This window comes from Stegostoma tigrinum, chromosome 9, assembly GCF_030684315.1.
Source record: "Stegostoma tigrinum isolate sSteTig4 chromosome 9, sSteTig4.hap1, whole genome shotgun sequence".
Classification (NCBI taxonomy): Eukaryota; Metazoa; Chordata; class Chondrichthyes; order Orectolobiformes; family Stegostomatidae; genus Stegostoma; species Stegostoma tigrinum.
The window spans coordinates 37,992,422-38,014,154 of NC_081362.1; the positions used below are offsets into that span (position 1 = coordinate 37,992,422).

At 42.3% G+C, this 21,733-nt stretch overlaps 1 protein-coding gene across 4 annotated transcripts in view; it reads right to left on the reverse strand.

The window, feature by feature from the left end:
* scaf8 (SR-related CTD-associated factor 8) overlaps nucleotides 1-21,554 on the reverse strand; it is a 230,080-nt gene extending 208,526 nt beyond the window's left edge. For 3 of the 4 annotated variants that reach the window (XR_007248087.2, XR_007248088.2, XM_048535919.2), the window contains exon 1: nucleotides 21,291-21,554. Coding sequence is in view for 1 of the 4 variants with exons in the window: in XM_048535919.2 (XP_048391876.1) it covers nucleotides 21,291-21,320 (30 nt within the window). In the remaining 3 variants the exon portion in view is untranslated. Of the gene's footprint in view, nucleotides 1-21,145; nucleotides 21,241-21,290 lie in introns of those variants that run through there. The other variant, XM_048535920.2, reaches the window with a different exon arrangement.
* Between the last annotated feature and the right edge of the window lie 179 nt (nucleotides 21,555-21,733).

The window sequence follows — 21,733 nt, forward strand, 5'->3', positions numbered from 1 at the left end:
ATTAGTTTTCACAGTGGAAGACACCAGCAGCATACCAGAACTTCAAGACAGTCAAGGCACAGAGGTGAGTGTAGTGGCCATCAACAAGGAGAAGGTGCCAGGGAAGCAAAAAGGTCTGAATATGGATAAATTACCTGGAACGGATGGAGTACACCCCACTGTTCTGAAGGAGATTATGGAGGCTTTGGTGGAGATCTTTCAGGAATCACTGGAGTCAGGAAGAGTAAAAGAAAACTGTAAAATGAGTAACAAAACTCCCCTATTAAAGAAGGAAAGCAGAAGACAGGAAATTTATAGACCAGTTAGCCTGCCCTCCACCATTACTAAGATTGTAGAATCCATTATTAAGCCTGAGATTGTGGAGTGCTTGGTAGGGCACAGTATAACGGCTGAGTCATCTCAGCTCCATCAAGGGGAAATCATGCCTGACAAATCTGTTACAATCCTTTGAGGAGGTAACGAGCAAGTCAAACAAACGAAAGCCAGTGGATGTGATCTATTTGGATTTTGAGAAGGCCTTTAACAAGTTGCCACAAAGGAGACTGCTAAATAAACTGTCCTAACAGCTTATTAGGAGTTAGCTCCTGTTAGGAGCAAGGTGCAGGCATGGATAGAGGTTTAGCTGACTGGCAGAAGGCAGAGAAAAGGGATAAAGTGTTACTTTTCAGGATGGCAGTAAGTGACAAATGGAGTTCCAAACAGGTCAGTGTTGGGACCACAACTATTCACGTTATACATTAATGGTCTGGACAAAGAAAGAGGGGATTGTTACAAAGTTTACAAATGACACAAAGATATGCAGAAGTACAGGTAGTGTTGAGGGAGCCAGGAGGCTCCAGAAGGACTTCAACAGGCTACAAGAGTGGGCAAAGATGAGGCTGACGGAATACAATGTGGGAAAGTGTGAGGTTATGTACTTTGATAAGAAGAGGAGGAAGAACCGGGGCTGGACTTCAGAAATCTGAAGCACAAAGGGACTTGGGAATCCTCACGCAACACTCGCTTAAGCTTAACATGTAGGTTCAGCAATCAGGAAGGCAAATGCAGTGTTAGCATTCCTTTCAAGAGAACTAAAAGCAAAGATGCACTGCTGAAGCTGTAAAAGGCTCTGGTCAGACTGTATTTGGAACAGTGCAAACAGTTTTGGGCCCTGTATTTAAGGATGGACACAATGGCCTTGGGAGGGGTCCAGAGAAAATTTACAAGAATGATTCCAGGGATGAAGAGTATGTCATGTGAGGAGAGTTTGAGGGCTTAGAATCTGATTACAGAAAGTAAGCATGGCTTTGTGCACGGGAAATTATGTCTCACCAACTTGATTTGAGTCTTTTTTTTGAAAAGACTACCAAGAAACTTGATGAAGCCAGAGCAGTAGACCTTGTCTATATGGACTTCAGCAGACTGTTCCACAAGGTTCCACATGGTAGACCGATTAGTAAGGTTAGGTAACATGGGACCCTGGGGGATTAGCCGAATGGATACAAAGTTGGCTTGAAGGTAGGAGACAGAGGGTGGTGGTGGAGGGTTGTTTCTTGGACTGGAGGCCGATGACCAGTACGTGCCCCAAGGATCAGTGATGAATTCACTGCCGTTTGACATTTATACAAGTTATTTGGAAGCAAATGTAGGAGGTATGGTTAATAAAACGGCAGATGATGCCAAAATTAGTGGAGTAATGGATAGTGAAGATTATCTCAGATTACAACAGGGCCATGATCAGTGGGGCAAATGGGCTGAGTGACAAATGGAATTTAATTTAGATACAGTGAGGTGTTGTATTTCAGTGAGACAAACCAGAACAGGATTTATATAATGACAGGGCCCTGGGGAGTGTTGCTAAACAGAGACTTAGGGGTAGTAAGAACTGCTGATGCTGGAGTGTGAGATAACAAGGTGTGGAGGTAGATGAACACAGCAAGCCTGGCAGCATCAGAGGAGCAGGAAAGCTTACGTATTAGGTCTGGAGACCTACAGGTGCCTTGAAAGTGGAGTCACAGGTAAACAAGGGTGGTGATTAAGGTTGGTACCCCTGCCTTCATTGGTCAGAACGCTGATAATAGGAGTTGGGATGTCATGTGCAGTTGTACAGGCCAGTGGTGAGGCCACTTTTGGAATACAGCATACAATCTGGTCATTCTTCTATAGGAGAGATGTGGTTATGCTTGAGAAGGTGCAAACAACATTTACAAGGATGTTGTTGGGATTGGAGGGTTTCAGCTATAGGAAGAGACTGACTATGGTGGGGCATTTCTGTCCTTGGAGCTTTACAGACTGAGTGGTGACCTTAAAGGTTTATAAAATCATAACAGACATGGATAGAGTGAATAGCCAACGTCCTTTTCCGAGGGTCTTGAGGGCACAGATTTAAGGTAAGACGGATAAGATTTAAAAGGGACCTGAGGGGCAATCTTTTCATGCAGAGGATGGTGCGTGTGTGGAACAAGCTGCCAGAGGAAGTGATGGAGGCTAGTACAATTACAACATTTAAAAACCATCTGGGTGGATATGGGCCAAATACAGGCAATGGGGGCAAAGTCAGATTTGGGTGTCTGGTTGGTGCAAATGAGTTGGACCGAAGGGTCTGTTTCTGTGCTGTATGACTGTATGGATCAGGAGTGATCTGAGTGAAACAAAATAATGAGACACCTGGATATAGTGCAAGAGGGAAATACATTTCTACTAGTAGGAAAGATTAGGATCCAAGGGCAGAGGGTGGTTAAAATCAGGAACAGGGTATGGTATCATATGGAAGTATGATTAATACGTGGCAAAGTTGTGACAAAATATTGAGAGGTGTAGCAATTTTATAGGACCAATAAAGAGATCGCATTTTCCTAACAACGGTCAAAGGTTTGGAGGGAGAACAGAATAAAGAACCAACAAAAAGATCTAAAGCTACATTAAGGAGATAAAAAATACAGCATTCCTCAAATTATAAAATTGCAAATCTGAGAAATTATGTTAAATTTGTAGAGAACACTGGTTACAGCACCACTGGAGCAGTGTACAGTTTGGTTCTCTAAATTATAGACAAGATATGTGGGCTCTGCAAAGGGTACAAAAAAATCATGTCAGAACTATGGTTAAATCTACAGTGAGAAGACACACATAGCAACTAATTCAGAGAGCCCAGAACATTTAAAAAAAGGGCAAAATGGTTTGAGGACCGAGGTGTTTAACATTACAAAGGGATTTGATAAAGTAGGCATAACACAAGGTATGTTTCACTTGTGGGAGAACAAAGCAAGGGGTTCATAAATGTCAGGAAAAAATGCAAAATGGAATTCAGGATTAGTTATTTTCCACAGAGTTCTTGGAGTATGTAAGTTACGACCACCCATAGTTTAAGCAGATATCATAAATGCATTTAAAGGGAAGTTAGATAAACAAATGAGACAACAGTAAAACAAAAGGAACAGAAGATCCCACTAACAAAGTTGGAAAAGGAGGATGGAAGAAGGCTCACATGGAGCATAAATATCTGCACCTATAAGATGGGCCAAATGATCTATTGTTGTGCTGTACATTCTAAGTATGGCTACGTGAATAAACTTGAACTACTTATTTAACTATGCATAAACAGACAAAAGCATTTAATTCTCAGCGGCTGCTGCAATTTCAATACCACTTATGGGCAGGGCAAATCATCAGAATTCTTGAATATTGTCACTACTCAGTGATCCAGATCAAAATCTGCACATGTGGATGCTGCACAAAGTTAAAATAGTGATGACTTCCTTAACTAATTAAGTTACCAAACATCCACACTGTAGACAAAGGATAATACAAGTGCTCCTGACTGCAAGAAGAAATGGAATGCATAACAATGACAGAAAAATGAAACATTCAAGAATGAGACGAGTTACAAAATATGTACATCGCATTCACAAATGTTGTAGCATCTAGTTTATATTTGGTTGCAGAAATAATGCAGCTTCAAACTAACTCAGTTTTAAGTAATACATTCTATCACACAATGGCAAAGCACTTTGGTTGAATATACACTGGCAGGCTCAGCATAAGTATTTGGACCAGAATATATAAAATTCAATATTGCAGATTTGAAATTAAACAATAAAACAAGCCCAGACTGAAAGCGGAGAGTCAATATAACTTGGCTATAGAAATGATCAGTTGTTTTGGATGAATCTGTTTATTTTAAAAGAAAATACATCTGATAGAAAACTGAACTAAAATGAATTGGTATGATTGCACATCAGTATATCTTATTTCAAAATCATATAAGACAACAGATAGAATATAAAAAGAGAAAAATTGCATTGGACAAATTTTGCTGAAATTGGGTTCTCATAATGTATGGTATTTAAGACATTTTCTTTCAGCTAAAGAATCTGCCCTGTAACCTGAGAATGTGAACTGGTGACAAGACATGTGATCTTACTGAACAACAGGACCAATGCAGCTCTGTAAACAATAATATTTAAGGGTTGAGAACGAATCAAGAACAAGGAAGGAAAATGAATTAAAGCTAAACCAAGATTAGAAAGACAGAGAGAGGGGGAAAACAAGTGTGGATTTAAGGAGGGAAAGAGAAGCTTGTCAAGTATAACAACAAGCCCAAGGGTTGGAAAGATTTAGAAACCATGAAAGGATAACAAAAAGTCCACAAAAGAGGGAAAATGTAGTAAGCTTGCAATAAGAATATAACCAAGTATATTAACTGGAGGAAACGTTATTCCCTTTGATCTGGAGACGGGATAGATTACCATGGGAATGAAGCAATGACACAGAGACTGAACAAGTATGCACGCCAGTCATCATGATGGAAGACACAAATAATATATCAAGAAAGTACATCAAAAATATTAAATGTAGAGGAACTTAAAAAAAACAAAATCAGCACAGAAAAAGTATCAGGAGAAACTAAGGCAATGACAATCTGTTGGCATTCAGAGTTTGACAGTCTTTTCCAGGGTACTAAAAGAGACAGCTAGAGATAGGAGATAAATACTTTCCAATAAACTATTCAGTTATTACACATCTCGAGCTGACGGGGCTTGAACACTTGGTAGGGATACTACCACTGAACCACGCAAGCCCTCCAAAGCTTGGATACAGATTAGTATTATCCAAAAATTTCTCATAAGTCATGGTGTTCCCATGTGACTGAAATTTAAGAAATCCAATTCCACTATTCACAGAATAGGCAGAAAACAGGGAACTACAGGTCACATAGGGCAGCATGGTAGCACAGTGATTAGCACTGTTGCCTCAGAGCGCCAGGGACCTGGGTTCGATTCCAGCCTCAGGTGACTGTCTGTGTGGAGTTTGCACATTCTCCCTATGCCTGCATGGGTTTGCTCCCATTTCCTTCCACAGCCCAAAGATGTGCAGGCTAGGTGGATTGGCCATGCTAAATTGCTCATCATGTTCAGGGATGTGTAGATTAGGTGGGTTTATAGGGGGATGGAACTGGGTGGGATGCTCCGAGGGTCGGTGTGGACTTGTTGGGCAGAAGGGCCTGTTTCCACACTGTAGGGTTTCTATTAAAAAAATCTGCTATCAGTTATGGAAAAATGCTCTAATCGATTGAACCTTACAAAAACAGCTTGGAAATTGTAGTATGATCAGATGGCATCAACATGCTTTTATTAAAGTGAAATTGTGGATGGCAAATTTATTGGAGATTTCTAAGGATGCAGAAAGGGAAACCAGTGCATGCCTACACTTGCCAAAATAATTCGATAAAGTACTATGTTAAAGGATAATATGCAAGATGAGGATTCAAGGAGGATAATACTTCAGCTTTGATGGAGGATCATTAAAGAGGCAGGAAAAACGATAGAGATAAACAAGATGTTTTCAAGTTGGCAGACTAACTTGTGAGCACTACAAAAATCATTGCTAAAACTACAATGACTTACAAAATAACGCATACTAATAAGTCTGATGAACAGACCAAGAATAATGCATCCAAATTTGTTGGTGATATAAAGCTAACTAGGGAGATAAGTTGTTAGGAAAACTCAAAAGGTTGAAAAGAGGTCAAAAAAGGTCAATTCAAGAAGCAACATGACGACACATGGAGAAATGTGAAGTAAACTCAAATCCAAATTTAAAACGCATAAAACTTTTACATGTTGCAATTCAGAGAGCCTTGGGCACATTTGTACAAGGAACAGAACATTAACATGCAGGCATATCAATCAATTGAAAGGGGAAATATCACAGCAATCTTTATTGCAAGAGGACTGGAATAAAAGAATGAACAACTCTTACTACATCGCAAGGGCCTTCGATGGGACCACACAGAGTGTTTAATGAGGACTTAATATGTGTCTTGGAGGTGATGGGTAAAAGTTCACCCGATTGGTTTCAGGAAAGAAAGGGTTATCCCATGATGAGAGGTTGAACAAGTGTCATTTGTACTCTTTGGAGAAAAAAGGTAATCTAATTAAAACGTCCTGGCTTCTGAATGACTGATAATGGGAACTGCAGGTGCTGGAGAATCCGAGATAATAAAATGTGAGGCTGGATGAACACAGCAGGCCAAGCAGCATCTCAGGAGCACAAAAGCTGACGTTTCGGGCCTAGACCCTTCATCAGAGAGGGGGATGGGGTGAGGGATCTGGAATAAATAAGGAGGGGGGGAGGCGGACCGAAGATGGAGAGAAAAGAAGATAGGTGGAGAGGAGAGCATAGGTGGGGAGGTGGGGAGGGGATAGGTCAGTCCAGGGAAGACGGACAGGTCAAGGAGGTGGGATGAGGTTAGTAGGCAGGAGATGGAGGTGCGGCTTGGGGTGGGAAAAAGGGATGGGTGAGAGGAAGAACAGGTTAGGGAGGCAGAGACAGGCTGGACTGGTTTTGGGATGCAGTGGGTGGAGGGGAAGAGCTGGGCTGGTTGTGTGGTGCAGTGCGGGGAGGGGACGAACTGGGCTGGTTTTGGGATGAGGTGGGGGAAGGGGAGATTTTGAAGTTGGTGAAGTCCACATTGATACCATATGGCTGCAGGGTTCCCAAGCGGAATATGAGTTGCTGTTCCTGCAACCTTTGGGTGGCATCACTGTGTCACTGCAGGAGGCCCATGATGGACATGTCATCTAAAGAATGGGAGGGGGAGTGGAGATGGTTTGCGACTGGGAGGTGCAGTTGTTTATTGCGAACTGAGCGGAGGTGTTCTGCAAAGCCGTTCCCAAGCCTCCGCTTGGTTTCCCCAAAGTAGAGCAAGCCACACCGGGTACAATGGATACAGTATACCATATTGGCAGATGTGCAGGTGAACATATGCTTAATATGGAAAGTCATCTTGGGGCCTGGGATAGGGGTGAGGGAGGTGGCGTGGGGGCAAGTGTAGCATTTCCTGCGGTTGCAGGGGAAGGTGCTGGGTGTGGTGGGGTTGGAGGGCAGTGTGGAGCGAACAAGGGAGTCACGGAGAGAGTGGTCTCTCCGGAAAGCAGACAAGGGTGGGGATAGAAAAATGTCTTGGGTGGTGGGGTCGGATTGTAGATGGCAGAAGTGTCGGAGGATGATGCGTTGTATCCGGAGGTTGGTGGGGTGGTGTGTGAGAACGAGGGGGATCCTCTTTGGGCGGTTGTGGCGGGGGTGGGGTGTGAGCGATGTGTTGCGGGAAATGCGGGAGACGCGGTCAAGGGCGTTCTAGATCACTGTGGGGGGGGCAAGTTGTGGTCCTTGAAGAACTTGGACATCCGGGGATGTGCGGCAGTGGAATGCCTCATCCTGGGAGCAGATGCGGCGGAGGCGGAGAATTGGGAATAGGAGATGGAATTTTTGCAGGAGGGTGGGTGGGAGGTGGTGTATTCTAGGTAGCTGTGGGAGTCGGTGGGCTTGAAATGGACATCAGTTACAAGCTGGTTGTCTGAGATGGAGACAGAGTTCCAAGAAGGTGAAGGATGTGCTGGAGATGGCCCAGGTGAACTGAAGGTTGGGGTGGAAGGTGTTGGTGAAGTGGATGAACTGTTCGAGCCCCTCTGGGGAGCAAGAGGCGGCGCCGATACAGTCATCAACGTAACAGAGGAAGAGATGGCGTTTGGGGCCTGTATAGGTGCGGAAGAGGGACTGTTCCATGTAACCTACAAAGAGGCAGGCATAGCTGGGGCCCATGCGGGTGCCCATGGCCACTCCCTTAGTCTGTAGGAAGTGGGAGGAATCGAAAGAGAAGTTGTTGAGGGTGAGGACGAGTTCGGCTAGGCGGATGAGGTGTCGGTGGAGGGGACTGGTCGGGCCTATGGGACAGGAAGAAGCGGAGGGCCTTGAGGCCATCTGCATGCGGAATACAGGTGAATAGGGACTGGACGTCCATGGTGAAAATGAGGTGTTGGGGGCCAGGGAATTGGAAGTCCTGGAGGAGGTGGAGGGCGTGTGTGGTGTCACGGACGTAGGTAGGGAGTTCCTGGACCAAAGGGGAGAAAATGGAGTCCAGATAGGTGGAGATGAGTTCGGTGGGGCAAGAACAGGCTGAGACAATGGGTCGACCAAGGCAGGCAGGTTTGTGGATTTTGGGAAGGAGATAGAAACGGGCCGTGCAGGGTTGGGGAACAATGAGGTTGGAGGCTGCGGGTGGGAGGTCCCCTGAGGTGATGAGGTCATGAATGGTGTTGGAGATGATGGTTTGGTGCTCGGGGGTGGGGTCATGATCGAGGGGGCGGTAGGAGGTGGTGTCGGAGAGTTGGCGTTTGGCCTCGGCGATTGTACCCGGTGTGGCTTCCTCTACATTGGGGAAATCAAGCGGAGGCTTGGGGACTGCTTTGCAGAACACCTCCGCGTCACAAACCATTTCCACTCCCCCTCCCATTCTGGTCATACTGAATGGTAGAACAGGCTTTGAAAGCCACTGGTCTATTTCTGCTTTTTTTCCTCACATCTTCAGTTTTACAAATCACAACTATATCACCCATTAGCCTCCTGTTTCAATTAAAATAACTCCAGATTATTCATTCTTTCACAGCTAAAATTCTTCATTCCTCACAACACCATTGTAATTCTGCTCTCTAACCTCTTCAGTACGACTTCATTTGTCTTGCAACAAAGTAACCAATACCATCGCTGTCCAACTGATGCTCTACATAGTTCGTGTTATCACCTCACTGCTCTTAAATGTGAGGTCTCAGTCAATGAAGGGAAGTATTTTACATACTTTCTCTCTGTCCTGCTATCATCGATGTCTTTCTGCAGTCTACTGTTTTATTGTCAACCACAAAGTGTGTTTTAGTAATTGTTTGCAAACTTCTTCCTCCCCAACCTATATAGCATGCCATCCACAACGCCATAGATTTGATTCTGACTGCAATTCCCAAAGGAACTATCTCCGTCCGCAGTACTATATACTGTTTGAAGAGTAAGACATAAACATGGGACCCATGCCTTGTTTGCTTGGTGCTCCTCGTTCTTCTGTCAGTCGCTTTCTCTCAGTACCTACACATTTTTAAATGAGAAGACGACAATCACCACCAAAAGTATTCCACCCTCAAAGCTCATTCAGTAATCTACCATATTCTTCCTCACTATCACCCACAAACTAAATTTTAGTATCACCTGAAAACTTCTTAGTCATGTCCCCATGCAGTTAAATCTAATTCATTAGTAAATGTCACATTATTTTCTGTTCAGTTTGGGATCTTGTCAATAGTTCTGATATAATCCACATTGACTATTCAAAATGCTACCTTCATCAAACCTTCTTGCTTTTTGCAAAAAATTCAATCAAGTTCATCAACAGTAATTCTATAAATCCATAATTAATATGAGTAAATTGCATCTCAACATATTTTCCTGTAAGTTGCCCAAGGCTGGGCTGAATGGCATGTAATTACTCAGGTTATCCTTTCTATCTCTTTTTAAACAATGATACAAAAATCGGCAGATTTTCTGTACCACACCTGTCGGCAAAGAGGATTGAATAATAGACACAACTTCTGTTATTTCTTTCCTTGTCAGGTGGAATATATCATTTCTGAATCTGACAAGTTATTCATTTAAAGCAACTAAACACCCGAATATTTCCTATCACTGTGCTTATCACATAATATTTCACTCTCAACTATAATATCTGCCCCATGCCATTATCAAAACAAGAACAAAATATTCATTTAGAACACAGTTCACCTCCCATTAAATTTCCACGCCCTCATTTTGTTTTCTTTATTTCCTTTCTAATTTTCAACTGACATTTTTACTTAGGCAAGCTTTAAAAACAAACGTAAGCCCTCTTTTTTGCCATACATCAGTCTGCATAAAATTTAAGAATCTCTGCCCTCTCTACCCTTTGCGCTGAATTTATTCCCGTTAAGAGGTATTTGAAATCCTGAACTACTACAGCCTTTTTGTTTCTGTACTTCTCAGCAATTTGCCCAGTTTGTCCTATCATCTCCCCCTTACAATAGTAGTGCATTGTAAACGTGTTATCATCCCATTTCTAATCAACCAATAAAATGCTAATTTGATGCCTTTTCGGGCATACTACCCCTCTTCACAGGTGATTGTTTCATTAACTAATTGTGACTTTCCCTCCTTTTTATCCCCGCCCTCAGCCCACCAGAAAGCGCAGTAATTGAGAATGTTTAACTGCCATCCCAGTTCTTCAACCACATTCCAGTAATAGCCAGGATGTAATATTTCCGAACGTACACCTGTGCTGTCAGCTCATTTGCACTGAAGAAACAAACGTAGGCCATTTGTTCCATCAAGCCAACTTCATTATTCAACGTGATCATCCCTGGTCCTCTATCTCAACATTACTTTGGACCAAAAAGGATAGATTAGGGCAATTTCTACATGGTATGAGGTCCAATATAATGGATGTCCAAAGAGACTTAGGGATTCAGGTGCACAGATCTTTAAAATGTCACAAACAGGTGCAGAAAATAATCAAGAAAGCTAATGGAATTTGGGCCGTCAAACAGACTGCAGTATAGATTGCCAAACATTTTGCTGCAATTATAGAAAATGCCCATTAAACTTCATTTGGATAACTGTGAGCTGATCTGTGCACTACACCTTTGGAAGGACTTATGGCCTCGGAGGGAGTACAGTGTAAGCTTACAAGAACGATGCACACTTTTTATAGAATTTAGAATGTTTAAGGGGTGATGTGATTGAAGTCTTCAAGATATTAATGGGAAAAAAAACATGTTAGATAAACTAATTCACTGCTTGGAAATTGTAGAACTGGGGGTACAGTCTGTGAATTCGGGCCCGACTGTTCAGAAGATGTTAGGAAGCACTTCTACTCACAAAGGGTGGTAAATGTTTGGAAAGCTTCAGGGGCTGAATTACCTACTCTTCTTTCTATAGACCATACTCTTGTTCTCTCCCCATACTCCTTGTTGCCTTTAGTATCTAAAAATAAATTTCTTTCTTAAACTTATTCAGTGACATGGTCTCCACAATCTTTTGTGATAAAGAATTCTATAGGTTGACCAGCCTGAGTGATGAAATTTCTCATGTTAGTCCAAAAATGACTTATCCCATATCCTGAGATTTTTACCCCTTACTCTGGATTCCTCCTTCATTTGCTGTGCCCTCCAAATGCAAGGGAAACATCATCCCTCAATCCAGTCTGTTCAATCATACCACAATGTTGTTAGTGGCTGAGGAAATAGCAGAGGCTTTGGTTGTGATCTTTCAAAAGTCACTGGAGTCAGGTCAAGTTCCTGATGATTGGAAAATCGCTGTTGTAACCCCCTTGTTTAAGAAAGCATCAAGGCAAAAGATGGAAAATTATAGACTGATTAGCCTAACCTCGGTTGTTGGTGAAATTCTTGAACCACTGTCATGGATGGGATTTCTAAATTCCTGGAAGTGCTGGGTCAGATTAGAACAAGTCAGCATGGATTTAGTAAGGGGAGGTTGTGCCTGACAAACCTGTTAGAATTCTTTGAAGAGGTAACAAATATGTTAGACCAGGGAAACTCAGTAGATGTTATATATCTAGACTTCCAAAAGGCCTTTGATATGGTGCCTCATGGGAGGCTACCGAGCAAGGTGAGGGCCGATGGTGTTCGAGGTGAGCTACTGGCTTGGACTGAGGATTGGCTGTCTGACAGAAGGCAGAGAGTTGGGATAAAAGGCTCTTTTTTGGAATGGCAACCGGTGACGAGTAGTGTCCCGCCGGGTTCAGTGTTGGGGCCACAGCTGTTCACCTTGTATATTAATGATCTGGATGAAGGGACTGGGGGCATTCTGGCGAAGTTTACCGAAGATACGGAGATAGGTGGACAGGCAGGTAGTACTGAGGAGGTAGGGAAGCTGCAGAAAGATTTAGACAGTTTAGGAGAATGGTCCAGGAAATGGCTGATGAAATTCAACGTGAGCAAATATGAGGCTTTGCACTTTGGAAAAAAGAATACAGGCATGGACTATTTTCTAAATGGTGAGGAAATTCGCAAAGCCAAAGTATAAAGGGATCTGGGAGTGTTGGTCCAGGATTCTCTAAAAGTTAACTTGCAGGTAGAGTCCGTGATTAAGAAAGCGAATGTAATGTTGTCGTTTATCTCAAGAGGGTTGGAATATAAAAGCAGCGATATGCTTCTGAGACTTTATAAAGCTCTAGTTAGGCCCCATTTAGAATACTGTGTCCAATTTTGAGCCCTACACCTCAGGAAGGACATACTAGCCCTGGAGCGTGTCCAGCGGAGATTCACATGGATGATCCCTGGAATGGTAGGTTTAACGTACGATGAACGGCTAAGGGTCCTGGGGTTGTACTCATTAGAGTTTAGAAGGTTGAAGGGAGATCTAATAGAAACTTACAAGATAATGTATGGCTTAGAAGGGGTGGACGCTGGGAAGTTGTTTCCGTTAGGCAGGGAGACTAGGACCCGTGGGCACAGCCTTAAAATTAGAGGGTGTAAATTTAAAACGGAAATGAGACAACATTTCTTCAGCCAGAGAGTGGTGGGTTTGTGGAATTCATTGCCATGGAGTGCAGTGGAGGCCGGGACATTAGATGCCTTCAAGGCAGAGAGCGACAAATTCTTGATCTCATAAGGAATCAAGGGCCATGGGGAGAGTGCAGGGAAGTGGAGTTGAAATGCCCATCAACCACGATTTAAATGGCGAAGTAGATGTGACGGGCTGAATGGCCTTACTTCCACTCCTATGTCTTATGGTCTTATGTTACAGTCTTAATGAGATCCTTTCTCATTCTTCTAAACTCCAATGAATACAGCCCTAGTTCAACCAATCTCTCTTCGTATAACAAACCTGCCAATATCATTGCAGGAATCAGTCTAGTCAACTTTCGCTGCACTCTCTCTAACGACAAATATATGCTTTCTAAGGCAATGGGACAGAAACGGCACACAATATACCAGCTATGGTCTCAAGGCCCTTGTAAAGCTGCAGAAAGACATGTTTGCTCCTACACACAAACCCTCTTGTAATTGATACATACCAGACCAAACCCCCTCAAAATACTTCAAGGAGATAGCCTAGACCGTAACTTTTTATTTTAATTAAATGCAACAGTAAGGCACTGTGTTCCATATGCCAATAAATTGGTCAAGTAATAGGCTTTAAGGAAAACACACTTTAGTCCTACTGCATAGTTAAAAATACAAAAACAAAAATTGGCATTACTTTAACTCTACTGAAATACTTAACAAAATTGTTTAACTACTAATCATCAATTATTTTAATATAGCAGCACCCCATAAACATACTGTTGGCAAAGCAAATTCAGCAGAACAGATTTTCCTCACATGTTATCTCCTTTCCAGTCCAGAAGAAAGGAACGCCAAAAGGAAAACTGTGGTGGACAGAGAACACAAGCATTTTCCTGCAGCAGAGAGCGCGAGCTATATCTATCAGTTTGAACAGCCAACTGCAAACCCCAACTGAAGGCACAACTAAAACCCTGGGTCTATGTGAGCCTGACTCCATCCTCATATCTAATTTAAAAACAACACGCTCAGGGAAGTCAAAGCTATTTATGCACTGCTTCGAAAGCCTCTGTAAAAGAAACAGCACAGAACAAACCTCTCTAAAAGGCACAGTAATATTACATGATGAAGGCCAACACACCATGGCCTTCCTAACCATGTGCTGCACTTGCATGGTTGCTCTCAATGACTGGTATATAAAAACATCCAAATCTTTTCATATACCAACGTTTTTCAATCAATCACCATTTAAACAATGCATCGTCTTTCTGTTTTTCCTACTAAAGTGCATAATTTCACATTTATCCACGAAATGCTATGTTTGGCTACTCACTCAATTTGTCAAAAATCGCCTTGAAGTCTCTCTAGTCCTCACCATTCACAACTCCATCTAAATTTGTAATACAAAGAACTGCAGATGTTGGAAATCCGGAACAAAAACAGAAAGTACTGGAGAAACTCAGGTCTGGTGGCACGTGTGGAGAGAAAGCAGAACAAATATTTCAATCTAGTGACCCCTCTAGTCCTGAGCTCTCACTTTTTCAGTGAACTTGATTCCCACCATCCTCTGGGCAAAAAACATTTTCCTCTCAATCGCTCTAAATCTCCTGTCTCAACCTAAATCTACATCTAGTCATTGATCCCTCCACAAAAAAAAAGGGGGGGAAAGAGTGTCTTCCTGACTACCCTATCTCTGCCTACCACCCCCCATAACTTATATATTGCAATCATGTCCCCCCTCAGTCTCCTCTGCTCCAAGGAATGCAACTCCAGCCTGTCCAATATTTCTTCGTAACGGAAGCTTGCCAGTCTAGGCAACATCCAGGAAAATCGCCTGAATCCTTGGCAGCACGATTACTTCAACCTTGTAGCATGGATTCCAGAACTACACAACATACTCTAATAGAGGCATAACCAACATTTTATACAGTTTCAGCACAACACTCCTGCTCGTAAACTCTATGCCCGTGCTAATAAAACAGGCATATGCCTTCTAAACCTCTTTATCTACCTGCATTGCTACATCAAGGAACCAGTGGACATGTACTTAGAGGTCTCTCTGGTCCTCAGTACTTTGAAGGGTCCTACCATTCATCATATATCACCTCAAACTTATCTGGATTCAAGTTCATAAATTTTCCCTTTCACTTTTCCATCACTTATTTCAAAAGAAAATTTCCTTTTATTACTCCTTCCCAATGGACCTTGCCCGCCTTGTATTTCTCAAATGCCCAACTTGTATAGACAGAACTAAAGTTGTTAGTGAATTGCTGTGCCATTTCCTCGCTCTCCGTTATAATTCTCCCTTTTCACATTGTAAAGAGCTGACACTTGTCTTGACTCATCTTTTTCTCAACATACAAACAGTTATTATAATCTGCATTTATGTTCCTTGCAAATTTACTCTCATACCCTTAGCGACCTTTGCTAAATTTAAACTGCTCCCAATCTACAGACTTGCTCCTTTTTCTAGCAACTTTATATCACCCCTTTGATCCAACAATTCCTAAATGTCCTTTGTTAGCCACATCTGGGCCACTATCTGTGCCATGTTATTTTGCGTAACTGTCAAATCAATTACTTGTTCCTTAAATATTAGCCACTATCAAGTCAGTGGCTCAGTGTTTAGCACTGCTGCTTCACAGTCTTGGATGACTGTCTGTGTGGACTCTCCCCATGTCAATGTGGTTTTCACCCAAGTGTTCCAGTTCCCTCCCAAGGTTCAAAGATATGCAAGTTATGTAGACTGGCCATGCCTAACTATCCTGTAGTGTCCAAGGATGTGCATGTTAGGTAGATTAGCCATAGCTGAGATAGGGTGGGGATGGTGGGTCTGGGTAGGATGCTATTCAGAAGGTCAGTGCAGACTTGATGAGCCAAATGGCCTTCTTATGCACCATAGGGACTCTATGGTCTATAATTTGGTCGCAGCTTGCAACCTCTTACAATAGTTTTCTTTATTTAGTTGGGACTCTTGTTTCAGATTGGGATACTTCACTTAAAATGGTTAACTTTTCATTGAAATTGTATGATCATTCTTCCTAAAGGGCCTCTTGCAACAAGATTAATTAACCTCTTTCTCGTGGCACAAAGACAAATCTAGTATAGTTTGGCCCCTGGTCCCAATATGCTCAACACACATTGGAAAAAAAAGTTTGTATACATTCCAGGAATTCATCCAAAGTATTATTTGCCAATGTGGTTTGCCCAAACTATACATGGTTTAGACTTGCTTACCAAGCTGGTGTGTTTGGTTGCAGACATTTCGTAACCCTGCCAGGGAACATTGTCAGCACACCTCCAGTGAAGCGTTGGTGTTTTGTCCTACTTGTTAGTCGAAAACCCTCGGTTTGCTGGGGTGGTTGGCATTACTTCTGTTTCTGTTTTTCAGTGGTTTGTATAATGGGTCCAGTTCAATGTGTTTGCTAATGGAGTTCCAGGCCTCCAGGAATTCCCTGACATGTCTCTGTTTGGCTTGTACTATTATGGATGTGTTGTTCCAGTTGAATTTGTGTCTTTGTTTGTCCGTGTGTATTAAGACAAGTGAGAATTAGTCAGGTCTCTTGGTGTTTGTGTATCCTTATTGTCAGTTTTCTTCCAGTTTGACCTATGTAACGTTTTTCATAGATCTTGCACAGTATTTTGTACATTGTTAGTTTTATTGGTTGTGGGTATGAGATTCTTTAAGTTCATCAGGAGCCTGTCACAGGGTAGTTGTTGGTTTATGGGCTAATCTGATACCTAGGGTTTCAGTAGTCTTGTGGTCATCTCCGATGTACAGTACAGTGACTAGTATGTCTGGCCTCCATGACAGACCACAAGAGACAGCACAGCCAGACACACTGGTGACCCTACGTACATCAGACATACCAGAGATGACCACCAGACCACCCCAGCAAACAGGGCAGAATACCAAAGCTTCACTGGAAGCGCAATGACAATGTTACCTAGCAGGGTGACAAATCATCCACAACCAAATACACCAGCTCGGTGAGCAAGTCTACAACCTCATTCACAACCCAAGCTACAAATCTTCTCAAAAGTAACGTATATTCAAGTCACCCATGATTACTGCAGCAGTCTTGTTGCATGTATCTTTAATTTTCAGTTTAATGCAATCCCCTTACCTCACCGCCATTGTTCAGAGGCCTAAAGCAAATTCCCATGAACGTTTTCTGCCCCTAGTTGTGACTTACATCGAGGCTTTTTGATCCAATATCCTTTCTCACGATTACAGTGATTTCATCTGTCTCCAGCACCACCACCACAACTCTTTTTACTTTTTGTCTATCCTTCCCAAAGACTGATAATGCATGGATGTTCAGTTTCCAGCCTTGGTCACTAATTATTACAATCATACCATACTGTTCACATCTACTTGCAATGTTAATTCGTCTACCTTATTGTGAATGTTCCATGTGTAAAGATATAGTATGTTTAGACATTTTTTTAAAACACTAGACACTCTTTGCATTGTCAGTGTTACAGTTAGGTCAATTGTAGATGTTCATGAACATTTTGGTTCATTATTTGCAAAAATCTTAATGAGTGCTTAAAAAAAGGTTTACCTAATTGTCCAAATAACCTGTTAAAAAACTGTAACATTTAATGATTCAATATTCTCAGTTAAACTGAAAGTCACAGAGTAGGAAATTCCAGTTTATCCCAAAATTGTGACAGCACGAGGCCACTCGACTTGTCGTATCTGTGCCAGTTCTCCAAATAAGCATTATATGTAGTGCCATTTCTCTGTCTCCATCTGATGCATATTTCTGTTTTCCTCTACATGCTACTGTGCCAACTTTAAACTCCTTATGCATAACTTACAATAATGCAAAAGTTGCAAAGTGGTACAAATCACTCTCTTGGGATTAGTTTATCAGTTTCAGTTAATGCGGTAAGTGAAATTAAGCAATGAAAAGAAGACGAGCTTAAGTAACAGATAATTTCCCTTCCTGAAGAAATAAACTCAAGTTTCATATCATCCTTTCAGACTACGTGTCAGCCTGGCTCAGTTGATGACACTCTCACCTCTGTATTAGAAGGCTGTGGCTTCTATTAGTTGTAACGTCAAAGGAACAGATGTCACATTCTGTTCCAAAAATTTGCATCCCAAAATAAATTTCAAAAACTATCCATAAGATTATATTACACTATACATTTGTGGTTAAATTTGCCAATATGCAAGTTATTTCTTCAGTACTCAAAGCTCAACTGTATCTGTAAAGGACTTCTATTTAAGACAGAGGCAGAAGTCCATGTCCATTTTTAAGATTAAACCAAACTATTGAGAAATCCTTACATGCAACATTTCAAGACTGTCTGATGCAGTTATGTATTTGATGTCCTGAAAAGGACAGATGCCATAACTAAACCAAGAGGTTGAGGCAGATTGGCAAAACAAAGGTTTTAGGACCTCTATATATGCAGAGGTACTGCCTCCTTGGATGGCAGAAGAAGAAATCCCTGTCCGAGACTGAGGTTTAGCAGTGTTAGAAGTTAAATATTTCACCTTAGTCAAACATCAGCAGTATCATGGGTGTATGGCAGATCAGCCTGGTTGAGGTGTTAAATAGTCAAAGCTGTCAGAGGTTCTAGTGCCATTTTTTAAAAATATGTATGTTATGTTTTGGAGCCACCTTGGCCTAAAGTGAATTGTTATTAGATTTCTTAGGTAAATGACAGGTGTACTTTTCAGAGTAGATAGAAAATAGTTGAAGGTTTAGAATATCATTTCGAACAACACTTAGCCATTAAACACAAATGCATTACTACCCTTTGCCTAAACAAATGGAAACACACTATAGCCTATTAAACAGCAGAAGTTGCTTGCTGTTCTTCAAAATTAGCACGTGCAGCACTCAGTTCTGGATGTGTCAGCCCATATCCTCAGACCTCCAGACAACATCTACCAACATAAGTTGCTCCAACTTATGAACTTCTGCTTTCAGTGTAGGGAATCTCCATAGGTCAACTTATTCTGTGTCAGTTATTCTGACAATCCTGACATTAGGTTCAGTATAACATAACATGCAAAACAGCAAGTGCCAAAAGCAGAACATCATGCAGTGCAGACTACAAGGTACTCCAAAGATTTCTATAGCATGAGGAGGGATATTTGAACAACTGGCGTATTTCACAGGCTGAACCCAAATTCCTAAGATACAGGAATGATGAGAAAAGCAAAATTGCCTTAGTGCTAATCTTCTGATTGAGTTAAATTTGGCATCCATCAAGGTTCCAGTATGAAAATTATTCAACAATTGAAACAGATGCACTCCCCATCTACAATTCCTGAAAATATCACAAAATAAATCAGTTGGTACTATTGTTGCTCACAAAAGAATATGCAGCAGTTGCAGGAACACAGCCTTGTCAGAGATTCTAGTTTTTGAATAAAACATTAAACTGAAGCTCCACAAGCCTGCTCAGTGGATGTAAGGATTCCACTGTACTATTTCAAAGACCAGAGACGTTATCCTCGATACCCTGATGAATACTAGCCCCTCGAACAACATCAAAAAGTTTTACTTCCACAGATACAATGTCCAACATTTTGCTGATTAATGTCAGCAGTTGTAAACTCACAGGCAAGTATCAACAATTTCATGATGTCAATGTATGTATCTGGGGCCTCAAAGTTCCAAACTTTTTCGCACGGTTAGCCAAAGACACAGAATAAATGACTCTGGTTTGAAAGTGATGGATTTAAGATGCTATCAAACTTTTATATGTCCCTTCGAAAGTCTTTGCAGCTCATCAATGCATGACAGCTAAAATCCATAGTTTCAGTTTCTGGAAAGACATCAGTAAGCACTAGGCCCAAAGTCTTGCATGATAATCTGCAATCCTGAAAAATATTCCTACATACTGCTGAGAACAAAAGAATTCAGTTTGTTCCTTCCCTATTATTTGCAAATCCCAGTTTAAGAGCCACTAACAGTAAGATTTTCAAACTCTGTTCACTGAAATCTACTTTTCTATGGATAGAAACCACAAATGAAGGTATATAAATGGAGTAATGTGTACAAAAAACTGAATCCTATTCATCACCCTCCAGAAGACAACTGTAAGTCACTGGCTCTTGGCAGAGATCAGCAAAATCTGCATGCGCTTCCCATCCTCTGCCAGAATAACTTTGAACAAATACTTGCACCTAACTACATTAATGCCTATTCCTCTACCATGAGGTAGACAGCCACACAAGATTCACTTCCTCCCTTTAAAGTGGCGTATTAAAGTTGTCTGTTCATGTAGCACAATCCACTAGTTTTTCCTTTTTCCAACCTGCAAGATTGCAATTCAGTGTCCTTCCAGATCATGAAGGTGCCTGTATCGGCAAGTTAGACTTAGTGGAGGAACCCTGTTGATCTTAATTGACATGGCTTGGGCAGGAGGAAGCAATTTCCTTGATTTAGGGAGGAAAAAGGTTTAATAAGATTAGATTTCCTGTTATGAAATTATGAAATATCAATACTGTACAGTTATCTATTCCTGAAAAATACATGCCCATGCTTAAGCATTGACTGAAAGTGCACATAAAATATTTCCAAACGCTATCACAAATACCTTAATTTATTTAATTTTACTGATCCTTTGGCAATTGCTGTACAGCAGATTACTACAGGATTTACGCTTTATAGCAAATTTCTACATTAACCGATCCGAGAACGTAATTAACTTTACCTACTTTCAATTCGTGAAACTCAAAGAAAGTCTAGTATTTCGGTCTTCGGAAAAATGGGATCAATTTGTTTTAAGAACTCCCTCAAGAAACCGAATAAACACATGGCAAACAAACGAAAAGAGCACTCTGAAGGCAAGTCAAAAAGAACCTGGCCTCACGCCTCTCTGGAGCATGAGTGTCGAGTTAACCGTGGAGTGCAGAAAACAAGTTCCGCCGGCAAGCCCCCATCTCCCTTGAGCGAACAGGCGACAAGTTAAAAAGTGGGGCTCTAGGGCCATACGCAAGGGAAATGCGCAGAGCAGGCCCCGTGAAAAAGGCACCATTCCTCGGTGTCTCCAGGAAAGATCACTCAGAGTGCAGACCCAGTGTTCAGCAATAACCCCCAGGCCAGGCCAGGCCCGGCAGAGGTTAATTTGTTGAACAGGCCTCGAATTCCGTTATTGGGGTGACGGTGGCGGGGGGAATGAGAAAGGCTCTAATCTTCTCCCTTCCTACCCTTCATCCAAACACTGAGATACCGAGGATCCCCGGTCCCCGCCAGGCCGACCGCAGTGACCAGGCCCCGGTTCCCCAGTTAACCGTCTGATTTTATTTTTACCGCAATGAGACGAGCGAGAGGCCGGTTCCTCTCCGAGATCCCACTACTAGCGCCCGTTAATCTCCCGCTTCCCCACGACTAACCGCCTGCGCCGCTGAAAAACATCCCCACCCCCTCCTCCCAAACAGCCTTCGCTCATACAGACCTCATTATTAAAGGCTTTGACGGCCTCCATGGCTCAGCAACTTCTCTCCTTTCTGTCAGACGTCGAGGATGAGAAGAACCGACTGCACTCTCAGGAGTCGAATTAGTGAAACTGAAGCTCGTCGATGAGTCAAGAGTGACGGCAACGGCCGCACTTCACCCCCATCTTACCGCGGAGCAAGAGGAAGGCAATATGGCGACAGGCGCACAGAGTGGCTCCGGAGCGGACAATCGCAGCGGCTCTGCAGAGGGAAGGGAGAGAGGGAGCTCACACAGCCAGAGACACCTAGAGGTCAGAAGCTGCAACAACACACAGCCTACTCGGAGCCGAGGTATGACCCCGCTGTAGAATAGATAGCCTTACCGCACAGAACACACCACCTTGAATTGTAACACACACAGCCTCATTGCACAGAACGCAATTCCTTGAACTGTACCATACAC